Source organism: Caretta caretta, chromosome 10 (genome assembly GCF_965140235.1).
Source record: "Caretta caretta isolate rCarCar2 chromosome 10, rCarCar1.hap1, whole genome shotgun sequence".
Lineage (NCBI taxonomy): Eukaryota > Metazoa > Chordata > Testudines > Cheloniidae > Caretta > Caretta caretta.
The window spans coordinates 62477895-62494933 of NC_134215.1; the positions used below are offsets into that span (position 1 = coordinate 62477895).

The following is a 17039-nucleotide window of genomic DNA, read 5'->3' on the forward strand; positions in this document are numbered from 1 at the left end:
TAATCGTCTGTCCCATTCTGGTTTTAGAATTTAATTGATGTTATACTTATCATATACTGTTGTAGCAAAATAAATGGGAAGAGGGGTTATTTTCATTGTTATGCAGGCTATGAAGTCTGAATAGAAAAGATATGATTGTTTCCTTAGCTCCAGATATTTACAGCTCTTCCTAAGGAAATATCAGCTAGGATTGCTTCTATTTCAGGACATGAGCTACCCAAGAGTGAGCTGTTATTTGCCATTATGTGGTTTCAGTAATGATTCTGAGATGCTGATTCAAGTCTATTGCCATGGAAACAGAGGAAAGTCAAGGATCTACCCAGAGTGCTCTTGTGTACTTAATTGTGGCCTTACAATGCAGGAGTCCAGTATAATTAGGGCAGAGTAAACATGAAATCTAAATTAGGTGGAATGTTGTTTCTGAAATACAAAAATAGTGTTTTGCTTTCCTGCATATACCTGTGTGAACCATGGCTTTTTATTTTTGTAAGTTTTTTAGTATGCTCTTCATAATCAAGGAGTGAAAACAGCTGAGTTTTTCTTTTACGTTCATGTAGAGTACAATAGATATTCTAGATAGATATGGATACAATAGATATTATACTGAATAAATTACTATTTATTATTTGTGTAACACCAACCACGTACGTAGGTGCTTTAGACAGAGAGCTCTGAAGGAGCCCTGACCCGAAGAGCTTAGTCTAGCTACACAAAGATATTGAGTTGGGGATCAATAGGTGTTTGTTTTGAGTGATATTTTGTAGTGCCGTTTAAAATATAGCAGTGAAAAGAAGAGAGAAATCAGAAAATCCAGCTCAAGCTGGCCATGCAGCTCTCCTTTGGGATGCTGGTTGTTGGGAAATAGTCTCCATTTATGGTCTAATGACACTGGGATAAAATTTTAAAACAATTAGGCTACGGTGTAAAATGTGCATAAACAGTGCCAAGTTTTTCTCAGCACTACACTTTGGTTAAACATGAGTCATTTGGATGCACTGTGCAGCTCCTTCCCTCCTGGGACACATCTACAATGGACTTACTCTCAGCCCTGGAATAACCCCAAATATGAGTGAAAGGCCTCATCCTGCCAGGAGCTGAATGCCTTATGTTAATAACAAGGAAAGCTGCTCATCAGTTTGTCGGCGACACATAGCATCTTCGCAGGCGCTCTCCTGCAGCTGTGTGAAAACCATGTTGCCCCGCTCCAAGCCAGCTGCACATACATTAGTAATATCAGTACTTGGGGATTCTCCAAGTATTTTACATGCAGAGGACAGACAGATGGTAGAAGAGTTGGGAATTGAGCTCAAGAACTCCTGAGTCACCGTCTCTTCCTCAAACCCCTAGACATGCTCACACCTCTTAATGACTATGAAGCATTTCTAGTCCATTCCAGAGAGAGCAAAATTTTGGAGTCTTCTGTGAGCCCCAAAATATCCTCGCATTTCAGCCTTGGTTTCTGTATCGCCTGTATCGTCTTCTCTAACACATGTTTATTACTCCAAGGGCAGGAATGAATGCATTTTACCCAAAAGCCTGGTAAAATGCTGCATATTACCACGAGGTGGCAGATGAAGACACTTGATCCAGTGTTTCCAAACTTGCTGAAAGTCTAGAAGACTAAAACATGAGCAAAGTAGATCTTTCACTCAATGTTTTTGTATAAAAATAGTTTCAACTTGAGTTCATAACATTTCCAATCTAACCATGCTTATTATAAAATATAATGAAGAGCTTTGTGTTGAAAATGGATCACACCCTTAAAACTTCTGTCTGTCCCTCCCCCTGCACATTCTTCTATGCTGCTCATTTGGGTATCAAAATGGGAAATGCTGATAATCTAGCAGCTGACAATCTCAACATCTCAGCCTGAAACTGTAAATATTCCTCATAATACAAAAATGTATCACCCTAGATGCAAAAATTAGAGGTAATTTAGGATTCTGTTCCACACCCTCAATCCCAAAACTTTAGCCAATTTCCGCATGCAATAAAGACACAGGACTCAAAACAGACTGTTCTGCAATTTTTACAAACCTCTTTGTGCCCCTATATCTATGGAATGGTAACCAAATCTGAGCTTTTGCCAAAAATAGTTTGTTTTTAATCCAGGTGTAGCCTGGTAAATGACCCTATACTTGCATGATTATTTTTTTTCTTTGCAGTGTGATTCATTTTGGCTTCCAATCACAGCTGGGTTCTCTAGCAATTGCTTCACTAAGGGAGAGCCCACCTCAGTAATTAACTTGTGATTCTTGTGATTCCTTGTTCTGTATACAGGACTGAACCATCAGATAACATTTCAGCATACTACATTTGTGATTGTATAAGAGCTGCTGATGGCCACAGGGAAGTTTTGTACAATTGAGGGTCTTCATCAGGATGAGAGTAGCTGTTGGCAATGTTCAGTCATTACATGTCCAAATCCAGTCACACAATGATTTAGGACATATGATGGACTTGCCAAACAATTGTTGGTCTAAGGTCATGCACGCAAAAGATGCCACATTCAAATTATCTGTAATTTACACGTATTCTGTTGGCTCCAGACTGGCTGTTTCAGGCAATAGAATAAGAGGGAGCTTTAAAAGTTTATTTAAATCCACCAACTCTTCAGTTAATCCTTTTTGGATTCCAGTTTCATTAACGTGGACAGGGCAGACATACCGATCTGGAGCTAAGAACTTCCTGGCAGAAATGGAACTATGAGCAGATCACAAGCTTGTGATGCACTAGTTGGTGTCCCCTCAAACAACTGAGAACAGAATTAAGTTAATATTTGCTGTGTCTATCACAATATTTTGTTTCCCCCTCCCCATGCCCCCGCACTCTGCCACCTTCCGTTTGAGAAAATCATGCTGAGATCCACATTGGTTTACTGACTCTGATCTACTGCACATTAAGTTCAGTAGCATCTCAGAGTTACAAACACCTTGGGAATGAAGGTTGTTCATAACTCTGAACAAAATGTTATGGCTGTTCTTTCAAAAGTTTACAACTCAACATTGATTTAATACAGCTTTGAAACTTTACTGTGCAGGAAAAAAAATGTAGCCATCTTAATTTACCTTGTCAAATCTTTTTTTTTTAAAACTTTCCCTTTATTTTTTAGTAGTTTATGTTTAACACAGCACTATACTGTATTTTGCCTTTTTTTTTTTTTTTTGTCTCTGCTGCTGTGGTGTGTGGTTGACTGATCAGTTTGTAATTCTGGTGTTTGTAACTCTGAGGTTCTACTGTAAAATCCAATTAATTGTGTGTGTGAAGCACAACAGTTTCTGAGTGAACCTGAGGCTTTTACGTGATGTTGTACTGTTGCCCTTTCCTTACCACCGTAGATCCTGACCGCTAGTGGAGATGGAACGTGTGCCCTCTGGGATGTTGAGAGTGGGCAGCTTCTGCAGAGTTTTCATGGGCATGGGGCTGATGTCTTGTGCCTGGATCTGGCTCCTTCTGAAACAGGAAATACGTTTGTGTCTGGGGTAAGTGGGATTTTTATTTTAGGATATAAAACCAAGGAACGAAGGATACGTAGGAAAATGGGAGGTTTGTGACGTTGTTTAAAGAAGGGGGTGGGATATATGGGGAGAGACCATACAGAGCAAGTAGTCCTGTCAATGCAAGCATACTTCTCAAGCTGGAGCAAATTAACACTCTTCCTGCAAGGTCAAACCCAAACCCCGTCAGATTGAATGTAGCTCTGCAGCTAAAGTACGTACTTAGCAAATTCCACCCTACGTTAAAATAATCCAGCACATGATCAAAAGCTTCCCTTGGGAAGGGGAAAGACGAAGAATTAAAGCAGTAAAAGTTCATAGAGCGGAAGGTGGTGTAGGCCTTCCATAGATAGAATTCTGTTACGCCGCACATGGCTTTTCACACTTGCCTCCTTTTCTTCACCCTACTCGTTCCCTATTTGGATTCCTGATCATCAGGGGTACCAGAGCTCTGCTAAATGCACCTGGGTGGGGGAATAAATGATGCATATGCCACCTTTTTGATAACCCCCTCCCCAGAAACCTGGAGGTAACTGGGGGGCTGGTTTAGCATCAACACAAGTTAGATCATCCATACGTATTGTAGAGATGTGGGGCCAGATCTTCACCCATCACTAACAGCACATTCAGCTACTTTAAATAGACCATCAAGGATTTATATCACCTGCTCTCTCATCTCCTCAGCCTAGGGGAATATCAGAGAGGGGACGACAGAAATAGGACGGAAGCACACAGTACTTCACCCGATCCTTGGCTGGTTGCTAGGGGACTGCTCCGTCCAGCTGCACAACTGAGTTATGGTGGAGGCTGTTTTGACATCTCATGTCAGGCGGTATATCAGGGAGGCATAAAGGTGTCTTAGGGATTGTCTTCACCCACTTCTTTAACTATGGAGTTGTCTTCACTGCAAAGTTAACTTGAATGTTGCTCCTAACTCAACTCCCGTTCTCACTCACAAACCCTTAACTCTGGTGTGATGGTGCTTTCAACAGAAGTTGGCTGGTTCAGGGGGTACAGGCTACAGGTCAAACTAGCACAGTTCATCAGCTGCTAATACGATTAGTCTGTAGTGTAGATGCAGGCTGGCTCCATTTGAGTGCTGCTCGTCTTCCAGTGCCCAGAAAGGACAGACAGGTTCTCTCGCAATTCTCTAAGAATGCCTAGAGCCATTTAGCTCACTACAGTGCAGAGAACTACAGTATATGACTCCAGAAATCTTCATGCCACACATGAGAGAGTGCAGCCCCAGTGTGGACACAGCAGCTCAAATGTTATTTCACAGTGTGGCTGCTCTCATCTGAGCTAGTCTAACTCCAGTGGAGTAATTCAAGTGCCGGTAAATCAAGTCAACTCTGCAGTGAAGACATACCCTGTGTTAGTTTGACACTGGTTTAGTTAAAGTGGTTCAGCCCCCTAGTGTGGGTGCAGTTATTTTGGTGTAAAGGTTCATACACCGGGATAGCTTTTCCCATAAATGTAAGGGATTAAGCTATGCCCATATAATCATATTTACATGGGGGCAACTGCATGCACAGGAAGGGTTGACCAGTTTTAACTATTGAGCTAAAAATCAGTCCCAGAACTGAAATAGTTACATCCGTTCAAAAATAGTATGTAGACCAGGCCTTAGAGTAACCTCTGCCTTTTCCTGCTGAAGTGTGCCCTCAGGATTGAACCCTTGGTTTCAGTACTCAACACCTGTTTAGTTCCATTAAAAATGAATAACCTGCTCCATGCAGGGATTTTACCCCTTTAAAGAACCGATCTCCACTCAGAGGAATCAGTACAAGAACTGTGTATGTGAAGGGCCAGGTTGCGCATTGTTCTTGCATCCCAAACTCCTATAGATGTCAATGAGAGTGGCGGGCATGCAAGGAACGCAGGGCTGGGCCCTGAATGTGAGTGGGTTTTGAAATCCAAAATGTTCCCTTTCCAATGTAGTTCCTTTTCCGGGCTGAGGATTAATTATCTGGTGCTTTGGTACCAGAAGGAAAGTTCTTCCATTTAAATAATGGCATCATAAGTGAAGAATTGTGATTTAATTTCACAAGGGATTTAAAAGAGAGAGGAATGGCTCACGAGGAGACTGTTTAGTTAAACCAGCAATTATGTCGTCTTAAAAATAAATATTGCATATACTGCAGTCTACTGAGGAGGCATGCACTAACTAAGCAGTAACACATAGCAGGATTGGCCTATAATATGTTCACCACATGCCTCTGGTGACTATGGAGACCTGAACAGAAAGGCAGGCAGAGTGCCTCGCGTGCTAAGTCTAGTTATTACCCTCTCTTTCTCATGTTACTGTTTTCATAGTTCTTTAAATATGGTTCCCCCCCAAAAAAAAAATCTGTTTTTTTTTCTTGTCACTGATTTGCAGATGTTTGTTTCTATTCTTATTTGTATTATCGTAGTGCCTAGAAACCCCACCTGAGATCAAGGCCTGATTATGTTAGGTTTGCACACACACGTAGTAAGAAATGGTCCCTGCTCTGACGAGCTTAGGCTATGTCTATACTACAAGCTAGGGGTGTGCTTTCCAGCTGGCATACGCATACTTATGCTAGTTCAAGTATAAACAGTAGGACAGCCGCAGTAGCCTGGGTAGTGGTGGCAGAGCTTAGCCATGCTGAGTATGTGAGTGGGTTTGTTCACTGCATGGCTAAACTGGCCCCCCTGCCTGTGCTCTCTTGGCTACGTCGCTATTGATACTCGCACTAGCTGTTATCAAGTATGTGTATGTGAGCTGGGAATCACACCACTAGCTTGTAGTGTAGCTGTAGCCTAAGCAGGCAAGACCAACAAAAGCTGGGGAGGAAACAGAGGCAGAGAGAGGTGAAGTGACTTGTCCAAGGTCACACAATAGGTCAGTGGCGAAGACAAGACTCCCAAAAGAAGAACCAGTGTCTTCTCCGTGAGACCATTGTGGGCCTGACCCTATGAGGTGTTGAGCACCTCTTAGGAGTCATTGGGTGATCTCAGTGGGAGTTGTGAGTATAGTCAACCCATCCCAAGTCATGCTCTGCACCTTGCAACAGCAGGCCCAGTTGGAAAATTCTTTACCCTCTTTTTCTTGCAGGTGTGTTGAATACCAAACCAGCTATTAAGCAAATGGCCTCAGAGCCATGGATGGAGCTATCCCTGGCTGAGATTATTGCAACTGTTTCATTTTCTAGCTAAGGTTATTTGAAGAATGCACCATAAAATTTTAGCTATTAAGTAGTAATTTTTTATATCAAACCTGTTAAGTGATGAACGAGTCAGTGAAGCAGTTTAGTGGCATGGTGGGTATTGCAGAATACAGCTACAGAAACAGCATTAGGACAGCAGCATAGGGCACCAGAAAGTGATTTTTAGCGTTTGATGAGAAGGTGGCTCTCAGCATGAGCAGCCCTGGGCTATGACTACTCGAGAATTGATTTCCAGCCTGCTGCTGCTGCGCTGCATCTCCACCACTGGCAGCAACTGTAGGAGTGCTGGCAAGAAACGGCCAGTGGAGATTCAAGCATCATGCTGTGTAATCCTCTAATTTTGGCTGCCTCCATTTTGGGGCCTCTGCTGTATAAACCTCTAGGGCTTGATTGTTTTGAGATATTGACCTTTTGCAGCTCCCATTGACTTCAGCTGGAGGTATGGGGTGCTCAGCAGCTCAGAAAATCAGGCCTTAGTGCAGAGGTGGGCAAACTTTGGGCTGAGGCACGGGGAGGGGCTCGGGTGCAGGTCCCAGGCAGCGCTTACCTCAAGCAGCTCCCGGAAGCAGTGGCACGTCACTTCTCTGGCTCCTATGCAAGGTGTGGCCTGGTGGCTCTGTGCGCTGCCCCGTCCGCAGGCACTGCCCCTGCACCTCCCATTGACTGCAGTTCCCAGCCAATGAGAGCTGCAGGGGCGGCACTTGGGGCAGGGCAGCATGCAGAGCGCTGGCCCCTGGCTGCCCCTACGCGTAGCAGCCAGAGGGGAGGGCCATGCCGCTGCTTCCGGGAGCCGTGTAGCACAGCCCCGGACCCTGGTCCTCAGCTGGAGCGCTGGAAGGGGCCATGCCGCTGCTTACGGGAGCCACGTGGAGCAGCCCCCGAACCTGCTCCCCAGCTGGAGTGCCGTTTCCCCACTTTCGCCTGGGTGCTCGACGTCCCCCCCATGCCACACCCCTGGCCCTGCCCCCACTCCACCCCTTCCATGTGATTCCTTCCCCAAAGTCCCCTCCCTGTCCCTATTCCAACCCCTTCCCCGCCTCCTCCCCTGAACGCACCACCTTCCTGCTCAAACAGCTGTTTGGCAGCGGTTGGGGGAAGCACTGGGGGGTAGGCGGAGGAGCAGGGACGTGGCGCACCCAGGAGGGAGGAGGAGGAGGAGGTGAAGCAGGGGGGAGGGAAGCTTGGCTGTTAATGGAGGCAGAGCACCCACTTATTTTTCCCCATGGGTGCTTCAGCCCCAGAGCACCCACGGATTCGGCAACTATGAACGGGGCATAGGCCCCAGACCCCACTCCCCAGCGGGAGCTCAAGGGCTGGATTAAAATTGCTGGTAGGCCGGATCCGGCCCATGGGCTGCAGTTTGCCCACCCCTGCCCTAGTGGTTTCTAAAACTGGGTGCCAAAACTTAGAAGCCACTTCTGAAAATCTGGACCCAAGTGGTTTGCCAAAGGCCACGCAACGAGTCGGCATTAGAGCCAAGATTAGAACTCAGAAGGATCCTGACTTTCAGCACTCTGTTCAGCCTATGAATGCTGTCCATATAAGAAACAGCAAACCCACTTTCTTACCTGCTGTAGCGCAGTGTAATTAGACAGCCTTGTGCTTCTTCTGATTATTAAACTACTGTTCACAACAAGAGAATATTTCCTGGGGAAGAAAGGAAGGAAATAAATGGGACAAAGGATGAAAAAGATAGAGAAGACAGTGGCTGAGTAGTTGAACTGAACTATTGTTTTGCCGCCTGTAATGCTCTAACAGCTCCTTTTACGTACTGCAAAGGGAGTATTCTACCTATCTATCTAATCATAAGGTATTTCTTTCAGAAAGTTTCAGAAACAACTGCAAGGTTCTTCTGTACAGTCTCACTGCACGTATTTCTGCCAGACCCCTAGGGGTAAAGTTTCAGGGGTCTGTGGCCCAGTTTCTGTGCTGCAACATTTACATGCATAACTGAATTGCAGGTGCAAATCTGAGTGCTGGTGCCTCCTTCTAATCAATTGCAGGTGCAAAATGGGCAGTAAGTGGTGCAAGTACTCAGATTTGTTCCTGCAAATCTTTGTGTGCTCATAAAAAGGGGGACCAAGTTGCAGGCTTTCTGAAAATATACCCTAAGTATCTGGAGCAGCTTTGCTAAAGTGTATCCTTTTAGGAGATGTGAGGTGCAGAGCTTAACTGGAATTGAAAGGGGGTGTTTAAGTCTTATGTGGGGTTATTTCACCTGTGTGAATTGGTCTGTGTATAACTGGGGTAATTATTTCTCGTTTTAGGGGTGTGACAAGAAAGCTATGGTTTGGGACATGAGGTCTGGACAGTGTATCCAGTCATTCGAAACTCACGAATCAGATATCAATAGCGTCAGGTCAGTGCATTTCTGGCCGAACACTTTTTCAACAGTGTAATATTAAGCTACATGTTGATTTTATTTCTGAAAGCCTACTTCATTTGACTAACACATCATTGTATTTTTTTTTTTTCCCCCGCACAGATACTACCCAAGTGGGGATGCTTTTGCCTCTGGCTCTGATGATGCCACAGTAAGTTCATTCAAGAACTTCATTTAGAAAAGATTTGTTAAGTCTCATATCATAAATCCCTACAAAGAATGGACCAAATTCACAGCTGACATGAAGTGATTTTATTAGACCCAAGTTATTAATATGTGGATATAGGGAAATGCTTGCAGAATTCCTAGCTGGCCTTTGGAAGGTTTTGGTTGGGAGGATTTCTGGGTGAGATCTTCCAGCTTCGTGCATGCTATCAGATGAGCAGCGTCACTATGGGAGGCATACAGCAAGTTTCAAAAAGATTTTTAGGCAAATACTTAAACTCTCTCCATTAATCTGCCTGTAAAATTTGCAGTCACATCTGTTTACACAAGCAGACTAAATTTGCATGTGCTGCTGTATGCTCCCCCGAGTTTTGTAGGTACATAAATAGAGTCCAGCTGAAAATTTTCCCTTAAAGCCTTCGACTGATTCGCTGCCATTTTAAATTGTGCTCCATTCTTGGGAACTGCTAGGAGGGCTAAACTCCTTCCCCTCTGTGGTTGCTCTACGATCTGTCCCAAATCCTCTGGTGAGGCCAGATGATAGAGCAGAAGTCACAAGTGGTTGTGCAAAGGTAGCTTTAAGCTGCTGCTCTGTATGGGCCAGTCTGTCAGCACGGTGTCAGTTTAATGTACTCTGGGCTGCAACAATCCTGAAGTCACAAAAACACAAGCAAAGTTTAGCTCTGCGCCAATCTTCTTCTGGAATATAGACTATCCAACTTCCAAGTGTTTATGTGGAGACTAATTGATGCTGTATCAATATGTGTGTTTGCACTTCACTCAAATTTATGTTCTCACTTCAGAGAGAAATTCTTATAGGAACTAACATCAGCTTCACCCTCTAAAATGTGGTGAACATATGACAGCCCCATCATGAGGCATCAGCAAAGACAGGATATGGGTTTTTAAGCACCAACGCACAGTTCTTTATCCCTTGACGTAAAGGAGTAACTCCAGCAGCTAGTTGCATTAGTAGGCCTTTATTCTGTATTTAGTGGTGGATTCTATGACTCTTGAAGTCTTCAGGGTAATACTGGATGCTTTTGTGAAAGGTATGTTTTAGCCACACTCAAGTTAACGGCTCAATACAGGAGAAACTGAATGAAATTCTATGGTCTCCATTATGCAGAAGGCCAGACGAGATGATTTAATGGTTCCGTCTGACCTTCAAATCTATGAATAAGACCCTAGGAAAGGACATGGCACATTAAGTCAGTATGTTACATGCAATAAACTATTATCCCATAAAAATCCAGTTCTGCAACATGATCCTCATACGCAGACCCCACTGAAGTCAATGGGTCTCCATGTGGGTACAAAAGAATCAGAATCTGGACTGAAATTTGTCAGACTTCAAAAGGGGACCTTCAGAAGGAATTTGGAGATATTTTCTGTTTGCTCAAGCATTGCCTTTAAGCTTGGGTGGGACGCAAAGTCCTACTGAAGTGCTCGGACAATGTAACAAATTTTGGGCCTAATCCAAAGCTGATTTAACTCAATGGAAACATTTCTATTTACTTCAATGGGTTGGGGTCAGACATTTTGTGCATTTTCTGGACAAAGTGCATGCTGTTTTTAGAAGCCAAAAGCCTCTGTTATAAATTAATACATCTAGCTTAGAGTACAGTCTATGTTAGCAAATAGGGCTATCATACTGTAAGCATCTGCATTGTGGAGGCAATGAAATGGAGAAATTCTCCATCATTAAAATTCATATGAGAACACTCATTTTTCAAAAGTACCACAAACTATGGCAACTGTGCTATTAGTTTTTTAAAAAAAATCTAATCAACTGTGTGGGAATTTCTCCAAACTAATAGAAGAATGGAAAATTCCATCTTCATGCTTTGGGGGATGGAGTTGGGTCAGTTCCTCTGACTACTGGGTTTGTTTGTTTTTAAATTAGAAATAGCAAATTGCTGCTTTAGATTGAGAATGTTGAGAGCAGCACTGTAAGACTTCTGTCACCCAGAAAGAATGCCTGGGGATGCTGTGGAACTGAGTGTCCTGACTGATTGATGGGCTGTCATAAATGTATGTTTATATAGGCGTTTTCTCACTTGGAGTGAACTGACCCATTTGTCAGAATTTTCTGACAGAATTATTCATTAGCTCATAGTGCCAGGAAACGCTGACTTCAAATACCTTGCAGTTTATAAAGGTCTGTGAATAATATAGTCTCTGCTTTATGCACAGACTTGAATATCAGCCACATTTCATTAGTAAGACTTAATATTAACAAACCCAGCTAGCCAGTGTTTGCTTAGACTTAACTTATTGAGGCAGGTTAGTTGAAATACAGTTTCAAAAGCACATATGATTTCAGGGCTGAGTAAGTGCTGTTCTCCAGGCTGCTGAAATTTTTGGTCTGAATATAGAATTTTCCATATTAAACTTATTATTATTCCATATTAAAGTTAAAACATATCAGCAAATAAATGGACATGTGAAGCCAAAGGCTGTAAGGCTGATTGGAAATTTTTCAGCAAAAGGTGTGGGGTTTTTTGTTTGGAAAATGCTGATTCTTCTACATCAAAACCAAAATGTTGTGTGGAAATGTATTGATTGTGGTTCAACTTTCGTTGGGAAGCTTTCTCAGGTCTAGGATGGAATTTTCTGGAATTTCCCTCTGTGGTTTCTTGTGAAAAATTGTGAAAGCTGTTTTTCGTCCTGATGCAGAATGAAAACAAATTCTGAAAGCTTCCATTTTTGCATGAAATAGAATTATTGTTTTCTGGCCAGCCCTAAAAGGCTGTACCTACTCTCCAGTTGTAAACCCATCATGAAGCAGGAGGGCAGATAGACTGTGGAAGAGCTGTATGTGGATACTCTGAATCCAGGAACCCACAGTTCCTCTCTGAGTCAGCATGGAGAGATGATTTGAGGAATGGCCAGCGGATCGCTCAGTTTAGGCCAGTCAGCCTTAGGTCATTTAGATCACAATTAGGATCCACATGTCTAAACAGCCTGTGCAGTGGTCCCAGATACTCTGATAGCCCATGGGCAGAAGAGCAGAAGCTGCACAGCCATTCCACATCATGCCCACAGGGTTGGAATTCCTGTCCCCTTCCTCATGCTTTGCGCAGGGTGAGGGAGTAGCAATTGGGTCTAATCCTTAGTGATGAACGTATGTTGTTTTTGCTTTAATTCTAGTGTCGTTTATATGACCTTCGTGCAGATCGAGAAGTAGCAATTTATTCCAAAGAGAGCATCATTTTCGGAGCTTCTAGCGTGGATTTCTCTCTCAGTGGTGAGATTTGAATTTTGAGGGATATGTAGGTTTTTGCTGCGGGGAGGCATTTAGACAGGGATGCAGCTGAGGTTGTAATGTAATACTTTTTTCAGCTTAAATTGAGAACATTTGTTATTAGAAATGAGCTAAATTAAATATGGAAAGAAATTTTCCATCCATTAAAATATCTTCTTTCTTTGTAAAAGATTTTTTTATTAAGTAATGTAATTGGTTATTTTTAAATTTTATCAACAAATAATATGCGGCTATGAGGTAAAATCCTGGCCCTACTGAAGTCAGTGGGAGTTTTGCCATTAACTTCAGTGGGGCCAGGATTTTACCCATCACTTTTAAATCCACCTCAAATGCAACTAGAAATAGAATATTGGTCACTTTTTGTATGTAGGGTATACTATAAATAGTTCATAAAAGGTTAATAAATGATTAATACATGTTATAAGCATGTTACAGACCTGAGTAGTATATGATATAGGTGGTTATAAGCACATAAGTAGAAGTTGCTGTAGGTGGTTATATAAGTCACAGTTGTGCTCAAGATATTGAACTGTTGGACTCTATAACAAGCTATAATAATTGATTAACCATTTATTAAAACATCTATTCATCACTTGGTAACCCTTTATAAACAATTTTATAAACATATCCAGAATATGATCAGAATATTTTTGTCTGATATTAATTGTTAAAGTGCTCTATTTGCCTTCAGTCTATATCCCTCTTTTGAATGAATCTTTCATCTGTAACAGTTGAAAGATATTGCATGTTTTTAATAAGTGCAATCATGGAATTTTTAATACTCTTTTAAATAAGAGGGCTCAAATACCATTACTTTTCAGTTGCAGAAGCCAGTAATAGCTGACCAGCAGAGGCTGTCAATCAATATCCATGCAGAGCCACGATATTGACATGTTAAGTGTCATGTAGTTACAAAGTAAAATACATTTTCTGTAGCAAAGTGGGCACCCAAAATCTGAGGCTGGACTTGCATGATTTTGCTTTGGAATGCACAAAGAGTAATGTAGTCCAATTTAGAAGGAACATATACACCTTTGCATTGAAGCAACATCCTATAGTGCCCATGAAAGTAGAGTGAGGATGGCATATTTTGGCATATCGTATTTAAGGCATAGGATTGAGTATCAGGAGATCTGACTTCTATTCCTGACTCTGCCTCAAACTTCTTACAAACAGCTTTTCTTCAGCCAGAAAACCCTCCTTCCTCTCCTTTCATTAACTGTTATTACTTAGAAGTTTAACCATTTAAGCCATTAATCTGCATAAATGTGATTCTGTTTGCAGGTCGCCTACTATTTGGTGGTTACAATGATTACACCATAAATGTATGGGATGTTCTGAAAGGGTCTCGTGTATCCATTCTGTTTGGTCATGAAAACAGAGTTAGCACCTTACGCGTTTCACCTGATGGAACTGCTTTCTGCTCAGGATCATGGGATCACACTCTACGAGTAAGGGATTTTTCTTTCCAAAAATACAGGGATTTCCATTGGTAAATTCATTATGGAAAATGTCCAGGGGATGAAATATGAAACCAGTTGTTTCAAAGAAATTAAAGCCCCGTAATATCATGGCTACTGCTGCAAACAGTAGATAAGGCCTAAATATTTCCCCAGGTCAAGAACATATTCATCATTAAAAGAAAGTGTTAGCAGAACATTATCACTAAACAATTAAACACTGGGAAATTATGAAATTATCAGTTAAAGTAACTGCTCCATCCTCAACTCTTTACCATTAACATAATTTACAAGTTCCAAGAAAAGAATTTGGCTCTCTTGCAAATTAACCAGGCTTTTGTTGAAAACCTATGTGTTTGTATGGAATATAAACTAAAATTCCCTAAAAAATTGTTTGAATTTTATCTTTACAGATCTGGGCATAAGACGCAATGCTGTTTTCAAATACAAATGAAGATTGAAACCTTGGGCTATCAAAAAAAAAAAAAAGAAAGAAAAGAGAGAAATTTCAATCTGCAAATGTGAAATGTCCTTTAGAAAGATGTAGCATTTCTGTTGTAGTTTCCATGACTTATTGATTGGTTGCAAATCAAAATAAAACAAAAACAAGCTAGGACAACTTGTTAGCCAGGAATTAATTCAGTATATTAGCTACACTATCAAATGTTGTTACTGAAAACACAAATAAACACAACTAGATAGCAAAGGTAATCTGTTTTTAACACATCGCAAACATCAACTTGTAGTAAAATAAAATGTTTTTAATTCTGTTTTCGAGACTACCTGCTTTTATTAGAGATAGTTTAGATCATTCTAAAACCAGACTTTTCCCTGAAATCATCTGTATCATAGAATTTTGTAGTCCAGTGCATTATGTATTTATTATTTGCAAGAATTGATTTTTTAAAGTAAATTTGCAAAAACCAGACACCTGATTTTATCTGGGAATCATCTATGACTTTTGAAACATTCCATAGTACTACATTGAATTTTGATGTGAAAAGTTAAGAAGCAAATTCGCTTTCTGATACTTCACTTTATGATGGAGTTACAGATGATTCCACAATGGTGGTAATTAGGGAGCAAAGAATCTAATGTTGAAAATACTAGCTGTCACAAAAAGTATATTTTCTTGTTTAAAAAAAATAATTTCAATCCCTGTTTTTTCTTATATCCTTTTAGATGAAATTAACTATTTCATCTCTGTGACCTGAATTTAAAGAATTCAATTAAACTCATAAAGATAAGCTACAAAGACGAGTAGTATAATTCATGGTTTATATAGTCATAAGGTAACATTTTAACCAATAGTTTCATAGAAATTATTAATTGTATCACTTGGTGAGTGAATTTTCTTTGAATTAAAGAGATACTACTTCTAAGCACTAAAATGATACTGATAATAAAATCTTTACAAGTCAGCCATACTCATTCTCTGGTCCTGGCTCTCATTTACACTAAGGCTACTTTATACCATTCTAGGTGTGGAAAGCAGCCTTAACATGCTATCAGTGTAATATATTTCAATGTTAAGGCCCCTTTACAGTGTCAGAGCAGCATAAAGTGTCCTTAGTGTAAATGAGAATCAGACCCTCTGAGCTGAATTCCATAGTCCTTCCATTGACAAAGCTCCCACTGAAGGTAATAATATTTTATCCTAGTAGGACTGTAGGATCAGAGCCTATATGGAGAATGCACAAAAGTGAAAACTGGGAACATTGTTTAGGGGCCCAATCATGCCAACACTTGTTACAGCCATACTGCTTACTACAGTGAGTCAAGTCAATAAGACTCCTCATCCAACAATGTCTAGCAGCAAATGTTTGCAGGATCTGGCCCTATGGGTGACAGTTGTCAAGTAATATACAGTGGCTGTGGCCATACAGATCCAATTATATATATATAAAGCTGTAGCTGTGTTCATATATTGAAAACGATTAAGGACAGACTGGGCCTTCTTTGCTCATACTGAATGGTACCTTACTGCTAAAACAGTCCCATTGAATTGGATGGATGTATTTGAGGAGTAAGGTTCTACTCATTGTGAGTGAGGGTAGTACAGTCAGGCTTTCAAAATGTAATAAGGTACATCTCTGAAAGATGAAAGGTAAATTTTATATTTAGATGCAGTCAAGAGTAAACAATTGGCTATTGGGGTTGGTAGTTCATAACTTCATTCAATTTAAGAAGTGATTTTTTAAAAAAAAAAAAATTTTAAAAGTGTAGTATAATTGTACTAGAAACAAAGGCTCCTCATTAATGAAAACATATAGTTCCATAAATCCAGAACTAATTAATTTAGGACATTGACACAATCATTCACTTTACATGGAGAAGATCAGCCTTCACTCCTTGTTGAAGTAGTTCACTTGTTCCTGCTTGGAAAAGTCTGCTCCAATGCTTTGCAGTATTTGTGGCAAATTATCCCTGTAACAAATTGAATGCACTATGGAAATTGTAATATGGCATCTGGAGCTCATTGTGCAATATTGAGTTACTACACTGTATGCATTTGTTCAAAAAATTAATATTAATGTTTAGATAATATTTATTGGTAAGACATTTGTTTTTGAACAGACTGCATTGTGTTGATACTTATGAATGGCCGAAATATAATAAATCATATTTTACATACTGAGAAAATGTGTATTTATAGTCCTCTTGCACATAAGTTAGATGCTTTCGATTACACTATTGTTTCCCCTCCTTGGCATATGCTCATGGCACCAAGGACTTTGCCCTGTAACTAATTGTTCATTTGTCCTATGGAGGACCTGATACAGTCAGAATCTGAATATGCTAGAAAGTATTTGTGTCCCTTGCCATGTGGAAAGAGCCATGGTGAGCAGGCAATGCTGCGGAGACAGATCTCACATAACATCTGCTAATTCCTCCATCCCTTCAGCAAGAAAAAAGGAGAGAAGTGCTGGAGGATATTAGGTCCCAGAGGACTGCAGAAGGGCAAACATAGTACCTATCTTTAAAAAGGGAAACAGGACATGGGGTATTATAGACCAGTACCTGGAAGGACTCTGAAACAAATGATTAAACAATGAATCTGTGAGCGCCTAGAGG

At 41.0% G+C, this 17039-nt stretch overlaps 1 protein-coding gene across 1 annotated transcript in view; it reads left to right on the forward strand.

Annotated features, from left to right (window-relative positions):
- The window catches only part of GNB5 (G protein subunit beta 5), a 28625-nt gene extending 12018 nt beyond the window's left edge, over positions 1-16607 (forward strand). Inside the window, exons 6-11 of the mRNA XM_048867288.2 lie at positions 3339-3482; positions 8956-9047; positions 9174-9222; positions 12390-12486; positions 13789-13955; positions 14378-16607. Of these exons, the coding sequence (XP_048723245.1) occupies positions 3339-3482; positions 8956-9047; positions 9174-9222; positions 12390-12486; positions 13789-13955; positions 14378-14389 (561 nt within the window). The 3' untranslated portion in view covers positions 14390-16607. The remainder of the gene's footprint in view (positions 1-3338; positions 3483-8955; positions 9048-9173; positions 9223-12389; positions 12487-13788; positions 13956-14377) is intronic.
- The last annotated feature ends 432 nt before the right edge of the window (positions 16608-17039 follow it).